Raw genomic sequence first — 14,198 nt, 5'->3', positions numbered from 1 at the left:
GGGACTTTAATGACCCTCTGGGGCTTTGGTGCTCTTTGCATCAGACTCAGTCCCTCACCTCTGAGTATGCTCAAAGAACTTCGCGGGGACTCAAAAAGAGGGTGAAACACTGAAGTTTCTCATACTTTAAATAGATCTTTCTGAGGGACAGGACTGAGAAAATGTCCCCAGATTCCAGATAGAGCAGAACACTGGTGGCAGTCATGACAGGTGGGGACAAGGAAGGGAAAGGTGTTTCTGCCGCTGAGCAAACATGTGCTTCTGTCCCTGCAGGCTGTCAGCATCCCCCGGCTGCCCCACCTGACTGGCCCCTTCCTTTGCTGACAGCTCTGCCTCCTGACTGCCCCTGCCTGCCCACACAAAGCCTTGGGCTGCTCCAGGCTCCTGCTGGGGGACATGCTGCACCACAGCCCTGCCCTGGCAGGGAAATTCCTTTCTCCTGGTGTTTAGTCTGAACCTTCCAAGCTGCACTTGGTGCTATTATGTCTTCTTCAGGCTCATTCCTACTATGAAGAAAATTTCCAGCCACTCTAAAACCACCCTTTCATCCCTCCATGGCTACTCCTCTTCTCTCCCCAGTCTCCACACCACTGACCCCAGATCCATCAGCCTCTACCTGCTGGTTTTGTGATGAGGCCTCCAAACCCCATCTTGGGAGACTTTTGTGTCTTCTCCAAGGTCTGTGAAAATGGAAAAATAGTGGTCAAAGGTATTTTCTCCCAAATGTTGCCTTGACAGAACAAGGGTCAATATCTCTAAACTAAACAAGGGTGGATTTACATTTTTTAGAAGGAGGAAAGATTTTACAGCTATGAGAGTGGCACAAAACTGCAGCTCTTTTTCCAGAGAAGTGATTCCCCATCACAGGAATTTTCCAAGATCAGGAGCTTTGTGCAGCCTGACCCAGTGAAAACCCTCTGATCCCCAGGGACAGAACTCCTGTTGTGTGGGTTCTCTGATGTGCTGGGTGCCCTCAAAGCACTCCTGGCCAGAATGTCTGCTGAGAGGAGCCAGGCTGCTACAGGGGCTGTGACCTCACAGCCATCACCATAGCAGACCTGTCCCCTGGGCCTGGCTCTGTTGCCATGAAGAGTTTTGTCACTAATATCTTGTCCCCAAGGTGCTGAAGCCAATGGCTTCCCAGTCAGGCTCCTGGAGCACAAGTGGCTTTTCAGAGTCCAGCCAGGAATGAGCCCTGAGGCAGCAGCTCTGCAGTGGTGGCCACCAGGCCAGGCTGCCAAGGGCGGCTTCTGGCCATCGCCTGCAAGTAGCTGCTGCTGCCAAGGTGTCTTTGGTGCCTCAGGCTCTCCCTGGCACAGCTCCCAGCATGGCACTCTGCCCTTGTGCCCGAGCCCTTTCCTGTGCTGGGGCTGGCCTGGGGCTTTTTCTGCAGCAGGACCTGCCCTGCTCATGGCACAGGAAAGGCAGTTCCTGCTGGATCAGGAGGCTCTGCCTGCAATGGGCTCCAACAACTCCAGTAAGACCCTGTTGACTTCAAAATTGTTTCCTAGAGCACTATATTCTAATAATTGTTATAGCTCCTGAACTGTGAAGTAAATAACTGTGTAGTGATCTTTCCATGTGATCATGACCAGAATAAGCCAGAGACATATTTATATAAATTTATCTGGTATTCTGTCATTAATCCTGACAGACAATTTTTTGTGTTAAAGTTGAATTCCACCTGTTCAATCTTTTACAACTTTGATTATTTTCTGGGGCTGGGATTGGATCCAGCCGCTGCCAGTCTTCTGTCTTAGAAGGAATTTTAGAAGTCGAGGGGACCTGCAGGGGTTTCAGGATCCATGGTGGCTGTTGACTGTCATTTCTCCACCTCTTGTCTCAGCAGGAGTTTCTCCAATGAAGAAATAAAGCTTTTGCCTGAAGCTCCCACTGTGCCCATGACAGGAACCCCTGTGAGTGTCTGGGATATCCCAGCTCTTTGGCAGCCTGGAGACTCCTGGGATATCACTGTGGAGCCCCTGTGAGTGCCTGTGACAGATCAGTGCCTTTGCAGCTCAAGGTCCCCTGGGATGTCACCATGGAATGGCTTTGACTGCCTCTGACCACAGGGCTCTTTACCATCCCCAGAAAGCCCTGGGAGGTGTCCATGGAGCCCCTGTCTCTGCCTGTGACATTCCAGCTCTGGAACAGCCCGGAGACACTTGGAAAGTCCCCATGGAACCTCTCTGACGGCCTCTGACAAATCTGATCTTTACTAGGCAACCATCACCAGCCTCCTGTTGCTATGGTCAGTTTCCTTTGCAATTATAACCAAGACCTTGTTGCTATGGTCAGTTTCCATGGCAACTATCACCAACCCCCTGTTGCTATGGTCAGTTTCCATGGCAACCATCACGAGCCCCCTGTCCCTATGGTCATTCCCTTGGCAGCTCCATGGAGACCCCATGCCAGGGCTGGTTGCCATGGACACTAGCTCAGGCCTGCAGCCAGAGACCGTTGCCATGACAACCATTGGCAGCCCCATCCCCAGGCTCATGGGATCCCAGAACCCCAGAACTGGCTGAGCTGGGAGGGACCCATCAGGATCCTCCAGTCCAACTGCTGGCCCTGCACAGGACATCCCAACAATGCCAGCCTGGGCCTGGCAGCGCTGTCCAAACGCTGCTGCAGCTCAGAGAGCCCTGGAGCTGGGACCCTTTCCTGGGGAGCCTGGGCAGGGCCCCAGCAGCCTCTGGGCAAAAACCTTTTCTTGACATCCAACCTGAGCCTGCCCCAACTCAGCTGCAGCCGTTCCCTCCACTCCCGTGCCTGGGCACCAGATAGAAGAGGTTCCCACAGCCCTAGACAGGGACCCGCTCCCAAGGCTGTTGCCATGGCCACCAGGGCTGGAACCAGCTGGGATGCTCGGTTCCATGGGCTGGGGTTCAGGAATGGAATTCCCTAATTTCCTGCTCTCACTAAAATTGCTCTGCCCTTGCTGCCCTCCCGCCTCCCCTGGAAAGTACAAAATGCAAAGATTTCAGGCTGGGATAAGAGCAATTTATTGGGAACAGCAATGAGATAAGGAACGAATGGAACAGAAACAATATTGATAACAGAAGGGAAAAATAAAACTTTGACAGGGAAAACTACAACACAACTCACTGGGTCTCCCTGGCCACAACCTCTCCTTCCTGGAAAGGACACCCTTCTCCTTAGGGAGTGAGGAAGAGAGTCCCTTTCCTGCCCCTGGCAATGATCAGAGGTGGGAGTGAATGGATTGACATGTCCATGGCCAGACCGTCATGTTCCTCAATCCCATTTTACGTCATCGGCAGGGGCAGGAAAAGGGACAGGTGTCTTCCCAGCATGGATCATGGGGAACATGGATCCCCAGGACCCTTCCCAATGTGGGTCCTCTAACTGGGGATGAAGCCGGAGCGGTGCCTGAAGCTGTTCCTACAGCTTGGGCATTTTCAGTGCTTCCCTTACCGGTGCCTCTGTTGGTATCTGGTCAAGTGACAGCTACTGGTGAAGCTCTTCCCACACTGGGGACACTCGTAGGGCTTCTCCCCAGTGTGGATGCGCCAGTGCCTGATTAGGTGGTAGGCACAATTGAAGCCCTTCCCACAGTCGGGGCAGCGGAAGGGCCTCTCCTCGGTGTGAATCTGCTGGTGGCCGAGGAGATCGGAGCTGATCTGAAACTTTTTCTGACACTCGAGACATTGTAGGGCCTCTCCCCTGTGTGGATGTGTTGGTGGATGGCAAGGGCGGATATGCAGCTGAAGCCCTTCCCACATTCCCCACACTCATAGGGCCATTCCCCAGTGTGCATCATCTGGTGGCTGATCAGGGTGCTGCTCTGCCTGAAGCTCTTCCCACACTCCAAGCACTTGTAGGGTTTTTCCCCATCATGAAGCTGCCAATGAGCCACCAGTTCTGAGCTCTGGCTGAAGCTCTTTTGACCTTCCTGGCTCAGGGTGGGTCTTTCCTCCTCAGAGCACCCTTGACTGGCTTTGGAGCCACTCTTCCTGTAGAATCTCCAGGGATTCTCCTCCCTGTTGGAATTCTGCACTGTGGAGTCACTCAAAATGGCCTTTTCCATGAGGTTCTGCTGTGGGGATTTTTCCTCCCTGGTCTCAATCCTCAGCTTCTTGTCTGGGGGAGGAAGGAGAAGGAGAAGATGGGATTTGCCTCCATGCCAGAGGGAAGGGGAAAGAGATCCCCCGAGTGCATCCCCGGCAGGACGGCGTTGGCACCAGGGTTGTCCTGCAGCCAGGGGCCGTGCTGGGCTGGGAGATGGAGCAGGAGAGAGGGGAAAGGGGCACTGACTTCCTTCTCACCTGCCTGGGGTTCCTGGGGCATCTTCCTTTTCCTTGCAGCCACCTCCTCCATCTGGCAAAGGTTTGGGGATGGGAAATCTTATTTTCGGAGGAAAACAACAGATAAGCACATTTTTTTTTTGTTGTACTGGTTTGAAGGCAAACCTGGGGAGGGTCTAAGCCAGAATTACAATTTAATAAAAAAATGAATATCAAGGCAATGATACAGAAACACTGCCTTAAACTGACAGAGTCAGGGTATAACCTGCTGGTCAGGATGGTGGCAGCAGTCGCATTAAATGGTGGCTGCAGTCTTGTTGGAATGAAGAACGTGATTCTGTCAAAGCTGTGATCCTGTAGAAGGATCTGGTCTTTCTCTGAAGGTCCAGTGGTGGTTATGGAGCACTTGTCCTCTGGGATCCAGTAGGCAAGCTGCTCCTGGTGTAGCAAGCCTCAGCTTATATCCAGGTAGGAAGCTTAGATCGACCCCCTGGGCGGAGCTTCCCACAATGGGATGATGGAATTTTATCAGTCCTGCAGTGACACAAAATGGCCCATTCACAGAAGATATCTCCCCTGGAGGGCGTTTTCAGGGGTGAGTCATGGAAGAGATAAAAAACACTGCCCCGCCTGTTTATAGCAGTTGATGAAGATGGTGATTGAAAACATGCATTTGGTTACATCTTTCATTGCAACCTGAAACAGTGGGGTAATCCCTCCTCTGGGGGTGAACACCACCCCCCTTACCCAAACTGGCTCATGTATAAAACCCCCACCCTGGGAATGCCCCGCATACAGGGGACAATGTCACACTTGCCCTGTTCCAGGGGAGGTCTCTGTCCCTTGTCACTCCATTGCTCTCTTCTCTTTTCTCTTTCTTTCCATCTCTCTCTCTACCTCACATTAACAGTTTAATACAATCCATTTTGGATTTGGTCTCATTAGCACCTTAATTGGGGCAGAGGCATCTCTCTAACAATTTTCTTAACCATATTGCTTTATTATTTTGGCACAGTGAGTTCAGGGCACTGTTGTCTGACTCCAAGTGCCTTTGACAACAGCATGGTTCCCTCCCCTGATGACGTTTTGGTTCTTCCAGGAAGAACTCCTGGAACTTGGATGCAGTCTTTCCTTCTTCCTGGGGAACTTATGGGAGAACTGATGAGGAAAATGGCTGTTGTGAGTGGCCACTGAAAAAAAAAATAATTTGTTGTTCTTCCTTGAAAAGTTGGTTAAAATCACTGGAGGAAAGGAAAAAAATGATATCAGATTGTCTGATAAAGTTAATTTACTCCAAGGTGAGGAACACAAGGCTGCTGAAAGTCCTACAAGAAGCCCAGCTCAAGTAGCTAAATTCCCAAATAACTCCAGCCAGGGGTCTCCAGGAGGATTTTTCTGGAGAGTGTTTGGAGCCAGCAGATCCCGGACTCGAGCCCCGGATATCTCCGGGCTCCCTAAGAGGAGCTTTTTCGGGGGGAGAGGAGCTGCGATCGCCCCTCAGGAGGGTCCTGGGGGGTCCACGTGGGGATGGCCTGGTACCGACGGGGCGGGACATTGGTTTTGAGGATCCCCATGATAGCCGGGGCTGTGGAACGGGGGACCCCTGGGGCGGGGAGAGGGGAAGGGGCAATACCGGAGCTGGGGGACCCCCGGCAGCCCAGAGATGAGGTGGGGACAGGACCCCCTGACCCTGACAGGGGCGTGTCCTGGGGTGACTTCATGATGCTCGTACCCCATTGGTGTGTTTAGCCCAGAAATGAGTTCTACACCTTTAAGGCTGGTTCTGAGAGTGAAGGGGAGGAGGAAGAAGCTGCAGTTTGTTTTCAGAAACAGCACTCACTCCTCCACATTCCGGCTCCTGGACTGTTGTGATGCCTTAATATTGCAGAGACTTGTGAGGGTTCCTCAGGGTGAGAGAGATGGACGAGAATCTTGCTTCATGATCAGAAGGCTGGATTTATTGATTTATGATATATAATACATTATGACCATACTAAAAGGAATAGAGAGAAAAGTTGCAGAAGCTTGCTAAGCTGTCGGAGAATGACTTAAAGAAAAAGGCCATGAGACATACAGTTGAGAGAAAAGTAAAAGGGAAAAGTAAAGCAGTTCTCAGCCTTCTGATTTCTATAAACAATTAGACTCTCTCAGGCATCACTTTATAAACAATAAAGTTCTCAGACTGTCTTCCCATTACAAGCAGAACACCGTCTCTGGGAAAGGCTGGCCCCCTGGGAACAGATGTAGAAGTTTTGGGAACTCTGGTTCTGTTTTTAATAAACAATTGTAGGTATTCTAAAACAAAAGGAGTGGTTAGAGTTTTCTCTGTTAGCCTATAATGAACTTGGATTACAGAATATGCATGAAGTTCGTTAACACTGTTATTTAAGGTGATGGATTGATCAATAAATTGGAGTTCGATGCATTACCAGGATGGTCATTTCTCCCTTCACCTCAATATATGGTGACCTCCGACCGTGATAGCGAACACCACGGGGAAGCGAATGCCACGGGGAAGTGAAGCCAGGTTCGGGTTCCGAAGATGGAAACTGCAGCCGGAACGGCAGACGAAGCGCGGAGGGAAAAGCGGAGGGCAACCCGCCGGTCCGTGCCGTGCCGCGAGCGACCGTATAGACGGGCTCGTCCGAGACATTTGGCCGAAACCTTGAGGAGCTGCAAAGCGTGCGCATTTACATAGGTATGGAAAGGCAAGCCGCATATGAACTTTTTATTACTTTCCTGCAGGGAAGGCAAGTTAAGGGAATAGATTTACAGAAGGAATTGCCGGGTCTCTTGGCATATGATTTAGACAGGGGAGTCTTTGTTAATCCCCGCACAGTTCACGAGTTGTCGGAGTGGCGTAGATTTGGTGATTTATTGTGGTAGGCTACGTTAGATGATGATGAAACTGCTAAGAAGTGGGGTAAATTATGGCGGATCATTAACACCGAACTATTACAATTTCAAGCTGAAAAAAGGGCTGCTCACCAGGCTACTGCCGCTCACGATGGTAACAAAGAATGCGATCAAGATAGGGAATTTGATAAGAACGCGGGAACTCCTCTCGGCCCCGCGATGAGGACAGTTTTATTGCCTGCCTCACCACCTCCCTCGGCGAGCCAGGCTACGAGCCAGCTTGCGAGCCTGGCTACAAGCCCGGCTACGAGCCAGCCTACGATCCAGGCTACAAGCCAGGCTACACAGACAGCTTCACTACCCGCTTCGCCGCCCCCCCTAATGAGCCAAGCTCCGCAGGGTGCCTTGTTGTCCGCTTTGCCGCAGGCTACACAGAGCACTTTTGACTCTCTCGTACCTGCTGCATCTCAGCAGCCGGGGCCAAATACGCATACTCCGTTCCCAACAAACAATCAGTCGATCCCTGGGGCGGTAAACGACCTAGCGGCGATGATTGCAAGGGAAAGACGAGATGCGTGGGCTGCCCTGGCCAAAGATGCAAATGAAAAGGGAGATCGAGAGCTGATAAGTTCGGCTCGGGAGCTGGTTTGTCCGGTTGTCTTTAACCCCCAGGCTGGGGGAGGAATTCAAGCCACAATTAGTGCTCTTGACTGGAAATTGTTATCTCAATTGCAAGCTGCTGTTAGTCAGTTTGGATTTAAAAGCGGACCAGCTAAGCAAATGCTCGATTATATTTTTGACACCAGTATCCTTCTTGTTAATGATTGTCTTGGCATAATTAAATTAATCTTTACCCAACATCAACAATTGCTGTTTAATGATCATTGGCGGATACTTGTTAGTGAGTGTGTGTCAGTTCAAAGACAGCGGGGTGACCCTCTGCGTGGCGTCACTGTTGATGAACCTATGGGTCTGGGACCTTTCCTTCGTACTGATGCGCAAGCTTTAATAGGTCAAGAAAAGTGCCGGGAGGCAATGAGGTTAGTCAGACTCGCAATAGACATGGTAAAGGAGCCAGGAGGGATACCAGTGAATATAGGAATTAAGCAAGGCAGAGAGGAAGCATTTGGCGCTTTTATTGATAAAGCTGCTGCTGCAATTGAAAAAGCTGGCGTGCTGAAATATGTGCGCCGGGTCCTACTCAGGCAGTGTGCGATTCAAAATTGTAATTCTGCTACTAGAAACATACTTAATGCCTTAGGTGCGAATTGGAATGTAGAGGAAGCATTAGAGAGGATGGCTCTTATTCCTACCGGGCAGCAGGCTTTTGTGGTAGATGCACTCAAACAGATAGGAATAGGTTTGCGAGAACAGGCAAAGTCCTCTCAGAGTCAGGTGTTAGCCGCTCTTGCACCTCTCCAAGCGTCAGCTGCATTTGCAGCATCAAATAAAGGGGGCCGCATGAAATGCTACCGATGCGGAGGCATGGGCCACTTGCGCCGGGAATGCTAGGCACCAACGGAAGTCATCGCTGCAGCATCGGTTACCCTCTCCTGCCTCTAACCCTCCGCAGCAGGGAGTCTTTAATCCTCCGCAACAGGGAGCCTTCAACCCGACACCACAGGGAGCCACCGCGGGCGAAGCCGAACCGCCGCGAAGGGAGTGACCCGCAGCGCGGAGCGGAGATGAATTGGCAAAAGGATTTAACAGGACTTTGGACTTATAGCTACGGTAAAAGGATTTTTCATATGGTTTATGGGTTAACAGAAATGTGTGAATTCGGTGATTTATGGTGGAATTGCGGTGTTGTGCTACTCCGAACTCGGCACGGGCGCGCCGCCATGGCCAAAAGTCGCAGTGAGCGACCGCCTGAATTGCTGCGATAGCAGAGGCAGCGGCGGGAAGATCAAAGCCGCCGCCGCAGGAGCCGAGCCGCGCCGCCCCGGGATGGCCACTGAATTTGTGTTTCGTTAGGCTAGTTGTAAGAAAAATGATGGGTAGATCCAAATGTGAATCCAGAGGATATTGTACCACCAAATGAGAAGGGACCAGTAGGCTTTGCTCCAAATCGTGCTGTGCATTGATAGCCACGGGTGCAGCGGTGTCTGCAGTGGAGTCAGCCGGCAAGCAGTGAGCTCAGCGCGAGGGGGGGGAGTTTTCGTCCTGCTGTCTAGATCAATCAACACCTTTTCTGGGCTCTGATGAGTGTCCAGCGCCATCCATTTTCAGGGCTAGTTGATTCAGCAAGTGAGTTGTTGCACACTCCTTGGCGGATTTTGATTTTGCGGGACCGGAGCACCTTTTCAAGCCGGAGCGTTTCTCCCTCCGCCCCACAGCCGGCAGGAGCTACAGTTTAAGACCTACCAGCCGTAATAATTGTGACTCTTGTCAACAAAAGAAAAGATTCCTATTGCAATTAAAAGACCAGTGAAACTAAACAAGCGACACCTAGGACTATTGCTGTCAGGATGTTTTTCACCTAAGTTAGAAGGACCTTGTGTTTTGAAAAGTTTAAAAATGTTGAGATGTGTTAGAGTGATTGTAGAAGTGAGATGTAATGAGTGTGTTTTTTTGTATTCTTTAAGCTTTGTTTAGATGTGATAGATGTAAAAGCAAGCACTGAATTCAAAAGAATTTTTTCACAGGTATACCTTGAATAAACTTATGTTTAAGTGTATTTAAGTATAAAAATGCTATAGCAAAAACGTGAAGAAAGTTGTTTTAGCTCAAGATTTTAGAATCAGGCCTGTAAGTAAGTTATAGTAAATGCTATATATTATTTCTATAGTAAGTTTTATCTGTTATTAAGTAGTTTGAGTTAAGTTATCTATCAAGTGCCATTAAATGTTAAATACTGTTAAGGTTTAGTTTTGTTAAGTTTATCTCCTGTTAAATTTAAGTGTTAGATTAAGTTAAGTTTGAATTAAGTGCCGTTAAAAGGTAAATACTATTAAGGTTAAGTTTGTTAAGTTTATTTTCGGTTAAGTTTGAAGTCTGTTAAGTTTAAATTATATATAGGTTTAAGTTATGTAGGAATTGAAGCCAGTTGAGTTCTGTTGAAATTGATTTCTGTTAAGTTTGGGTATTATCAAGTCTAAGTTAAGTTAAATTCTGTTATAGTTAAGTTTTATTAGATTTAAGTGATTTTACATGATTTGCAAATAAGTCTGTTAAGTTAAATATTTTAAGTGCTTTAAATGCATACTACTTTTTCACCACTCCAAATTAACAAAGGACTGAGAACAGCCCAGCTGATGCCATTTGAGCCAAATGACTAAAGGATTACAGACTGAAAACTGACTTTGAACCTTTCTGAGAAACCCATGAAAAAGGGTGCATGTGATAATTTCAAGGACAGAAAGAATCATTTTCAGACTTTTTCACCTCCTCTCCAGGTTCGCATGAATGAAAACAGCTAACAGCTTTCTTTTCTTAGTCCAATTACCACCTGTCGTGCAATGCCTGATAAGGCCATAACACGCCGTTGCCGGACGACCAGGGAACTGATTGACATTATTGAATCATTATCATCTTTCCATATAAGAGGACCGGCAAAAGAGAACTGTCTTGAATGTCACAGCCCAAATTGTGCTGCTTGGGTTGCACTGTGTTGTGGGGGTTGTGATAAGACCTTTTGGGTGGATCAGTTGTCACTTTTCCATTTATGGTGCCACACCTGTAATTATAGACATATCTGGGAACATAATTGGGAGCGGGCACTACGGAATGAGACAGGGATAAACACTGCCTCAGCTGTAGACCTTTATGAATCTCATGAGCAGAAAATCTTGGCTTATTATCGGTGGGAGGTACAGTGTATTTTGAAAAGGGTTAAAGCTCAAAGTGCATCATATATAGCCTCGATAAGGTGTAAAAAACTGGTGCCTTTAACACAACATTCTGTTGTAGGTCCTATAAGAGGAGATCCCAATCAAGCATTAGATAATTGCATCTTCCAACAGTGGGTGGTTCAGCTTTGATTACTCTAATTTTCAGGGGATGGGTCAGCATAGGCGGACATGGCTACTCTGGTTTCATCTCTAGACCTGGAAATGGTGTCCAGGAGGCTTTGTAACCAGTGTAGAGGCTCTACTATTATGACACCTAAGAAATTGCCCACGGGGATGTTTTTGATTTGCGGAGATGGAGCCTGGAGTGGAGTGCCGGCCCGGCCATAGGGTGGACTTTGTTGTTTGGGCAGGTTATCATTATTCCACCTCTGAGCACTGGTTCTGATCCTTCTCCACAGGATCACATTTCTGACACTGAGTGTCCTGTTTGTCCTCAGGCCTTTGGTGCAGCTGAGCCCTGGCAGAACGGGGTCTGTACTTTTGGAGTTTGTTACGAGGCCCCCACACAAGCTGCTCTGAGGTTTGAAGTGTTGCCAAGCATAGTGGATAAGTACCCTCCTCTTTTCTTTGCTCCTGACAGTGAACAGGAAGCAATCCAAGGCACTTCTCTTGACATTTGGTAATGTCTCCTCCACAAGAGTTTCTGTGAAGAAAAACTTCACCATTATCTTACCTTGTTGTATCCAAAAAATGGTCGGTAGGATAATAGGGAAAACCTGCAAACTAACCTCCTTTCTCAAAAAGGAAAAGACGGGGGAAATGTCGGAGAATGACTTAAAGAAAAAGGCCATGAGACATACAGTTGAGAGAAAAGTAAAAGGGAAAAGTAAAGCAGTTCTCAGCCTTCTGATTTCTATAAACAATTAGACTCTCTCAGGCATCACTTTATAAACAATAAAGTTCTCAGACTGTCTTCCCATTACAAGCAGAACACCGTCTCTGGGAAAGGCTGGCCCCCTGGGAACAGATGTAGAAGTTTTGGGAACTCTGGTTCTGTTTTTAATAAACAATTGTAGGTATTCTAAAACAAAAGGAGTGGTTAGAGTTTTCTCTGTTAGCCTATCATGAACTTGGATTACAGAATATGCATGAAGTTCGTTAACACTGTTATTTAAGGTGATGGATTGATCAATAAATTGGAGTTCGATGCATTACCAGGATGGTCGTTTCTCCCTTCACTTCAATACTAAGCTAAGAATAGAATAGAATCTAAAAACAAGAGAGTTCTCTGTGACTCTGTTCCAGAGAGCTTGGCCCTGTGATTGGCCCTTAATTGTACACATGGAACATGAACCAATCACAGGTGCACCTATTGCATTCCACAGCAGCTGATAATTATTGTTTACATTCTCTTTCTGGGGCCTCAGCTTCCCAGAAGATGAAAAAATTCCAAAGAAAGGATTTCTATGGAAAAATGTCTGTGATATCTCACCTTTCCAAATTGTATAAATTAAAAAGAACAATGCTGATGTGAAATGAACAGGAAATTTCTTCACCTGTAAAATATACAATACTAACAAATCACTAAAACAATCCTACAATCTAAGAAAATGCAAAAAACAATGCAAAGAGGATTCAAGTCCAAGCAGCTGAGTTTCAGGAACAGTCCATGGGCTGAAAACATTCCTTTTGGACATATCTGAAAGTCCTTTTTGGTCCTGAAACAGACTTGCTGCAAAAAGTCCATCAATAGTTATCAAAAACCATTGACAGTCATAAAACAATTTCAAACAATTTCAAACAATTTGAACAATTTTTGGAATGTCCTTTTCTGGCTCTTCAATGTTTCAATGCTTCAGAGATGCTGCCAGCTATCTCAATCTTTTTTTATTATTTTTAATTTTTTTTTTTTAATCAAAAAGGTCAGCAACAGCAGAGCAGTGCCAGAGAAGGAAAGGCCCTGGGGGCCCTGGCCCATGATGGACCAGGAACCCCAAAACTGGCCCACCAAAGGACGAACCAGGATCGGTAGGAGAAATCACAACTCCTAAAGACATCAGGAGGCCAAGATATGGCCCTGGCCCAGGAACTTCTTGAACCCAACGGCCCAGGCCAAAACCATGAGGCAGGCTCTGCATTCCCACAGGCCTGCACCCTGCTGCCAGTACAATGGCAGCACGGGTTGTGAGACGCTTCCTTTCTCCAAAACCACTGAGGCATGCCAGCAGCAGGAAAATAGAAACCTTCCCCAGAAATCCCATCTTGTGTCTAGGAATATTTGTTTCCCACAGCAAACAAGCCATCAGCTCCTCCAGCTGTGCCCTCTCGCTCTGCAATGCAAATGCATCAGGTGTATCTCTTTCGGGACCCACCTGCTCCCCGCCGCTAGGGCGCAAGAGAGGAGGCAGGGATGGCAACCTCCATGGGGCAATCCCCGGAAAACCACCCCCCAACCCGCTGAGAATAGTGATCTTCTGCCGCTGACTCTGGGGTCATCCACGAAGATGCAGTCGCCGGCAGAACGCACACAGACAGCGGCGAAACAGTCAGGAGGGGCGGCGGCAAAACAGCTGGGAGGGGCGGCGCTGAGTCGCTGCTGTCACTGAAGGCGTCTCCTAGCAACATGGGCGCAGGCGCCGGAAGCGCTGTTTCTGCATTCTCAGACGCAGGCAGGGAAGCCGGTGAAGCCGCGGGCGGGACCGTCTGGAGAGGTGGAGATGGGATCGCCCGGAGAGGCGACTGCGCCGGCGGGGCGGGTCTTGGAGGCGGCCACGGCGCTGGCAGGGGCAGAGGCAGCGCAGGTCTTGGAGGCAGCCACGGGGGCCCAGCAAGTGGGGGAGCCTCGGGGACCGGTATCACCCCCATCGCTGAGCGGGGCAGGGGTCCGAGAGGCCGACTGGGAAGGGGCCTGCCGGACTTCCAGCGCTGGCTTGAGCGGCGCGGCCCCCTCCCATCCCCCCGGCGGGGGGAGAAGGACTGCTCCGGAGAAAGAGTAAAAAAAATTTCTTCGCGCGGCGAAGTTTCACCCCCCCACGCCAGGAAGCAGGGGGGGCTGGAAAGCAGCATCCCATTCGCCTCCAAAGGCTCTTCTCCCGCTGGGGATGGGGGGAACGGGGCAAGCCCATTGCAGTTAGAAATCCATGGAAAAACAGCTGCTCTCCGCTTCAAAACTGGGAAGAGCTTTCTAAATGCTGGGTAGACGGGAGGGAATCCGCACCCTTGGCCCCAAGCGAATCGGAAAATGGAGTCTATGCACTCCCACACGAAAACATCCAAGGCGTATGGC

The 14,198-nt window shown here is 49.0% G+C and overlaps 1 protein-coding gene across 1 annotated transcript in view; it reads left to right on the top strand.

The window, feature by feature from the left end:
- LOC128947306 (olfactory receptor 14A16-like) overlaps positions 1 to 13,908 on the top strand; it is a 28,794-nt gene extending 14,886 nt beyond the window's left edge. Inside the window, exon 2 of the mRNA XM_054291557.1 lies at positions 13,576 to 13,908. Coding sequence (XP_054147532.1) covers positions 13,576 to 13,908 — 333 coding nt within the window. The remainder of the gene's footprint in view (positions 1 to 13,575) is intronic.
- The last annotated feature ends 290 nt before the right edge of the window (positions 13,909 to 14,198 follow it).

The sequence above is a fragment of the Melozone crissalis genome, unplaced genomic scaffold (genome assembly GCF_028551555.1).
Source record: "Melozone crissalis strain CALT ecotype California unplaced genomic scaffold, PUWL_Pcris_2 ptg000095l_1, whole genome shotgun sequence".
Taxonomy (NCBI): domain Eukaryota; kingdom Metazoa; phylum Chordata; class Aves; order Passeriformes; family Passerellidae; genus Melozone; species Melozone crissalis.
The sequence above is the reverse complement of the archived record's forward strand: the minus strand, read 5'-3'. Positions and strand labels throughout refer to the sequence as shown.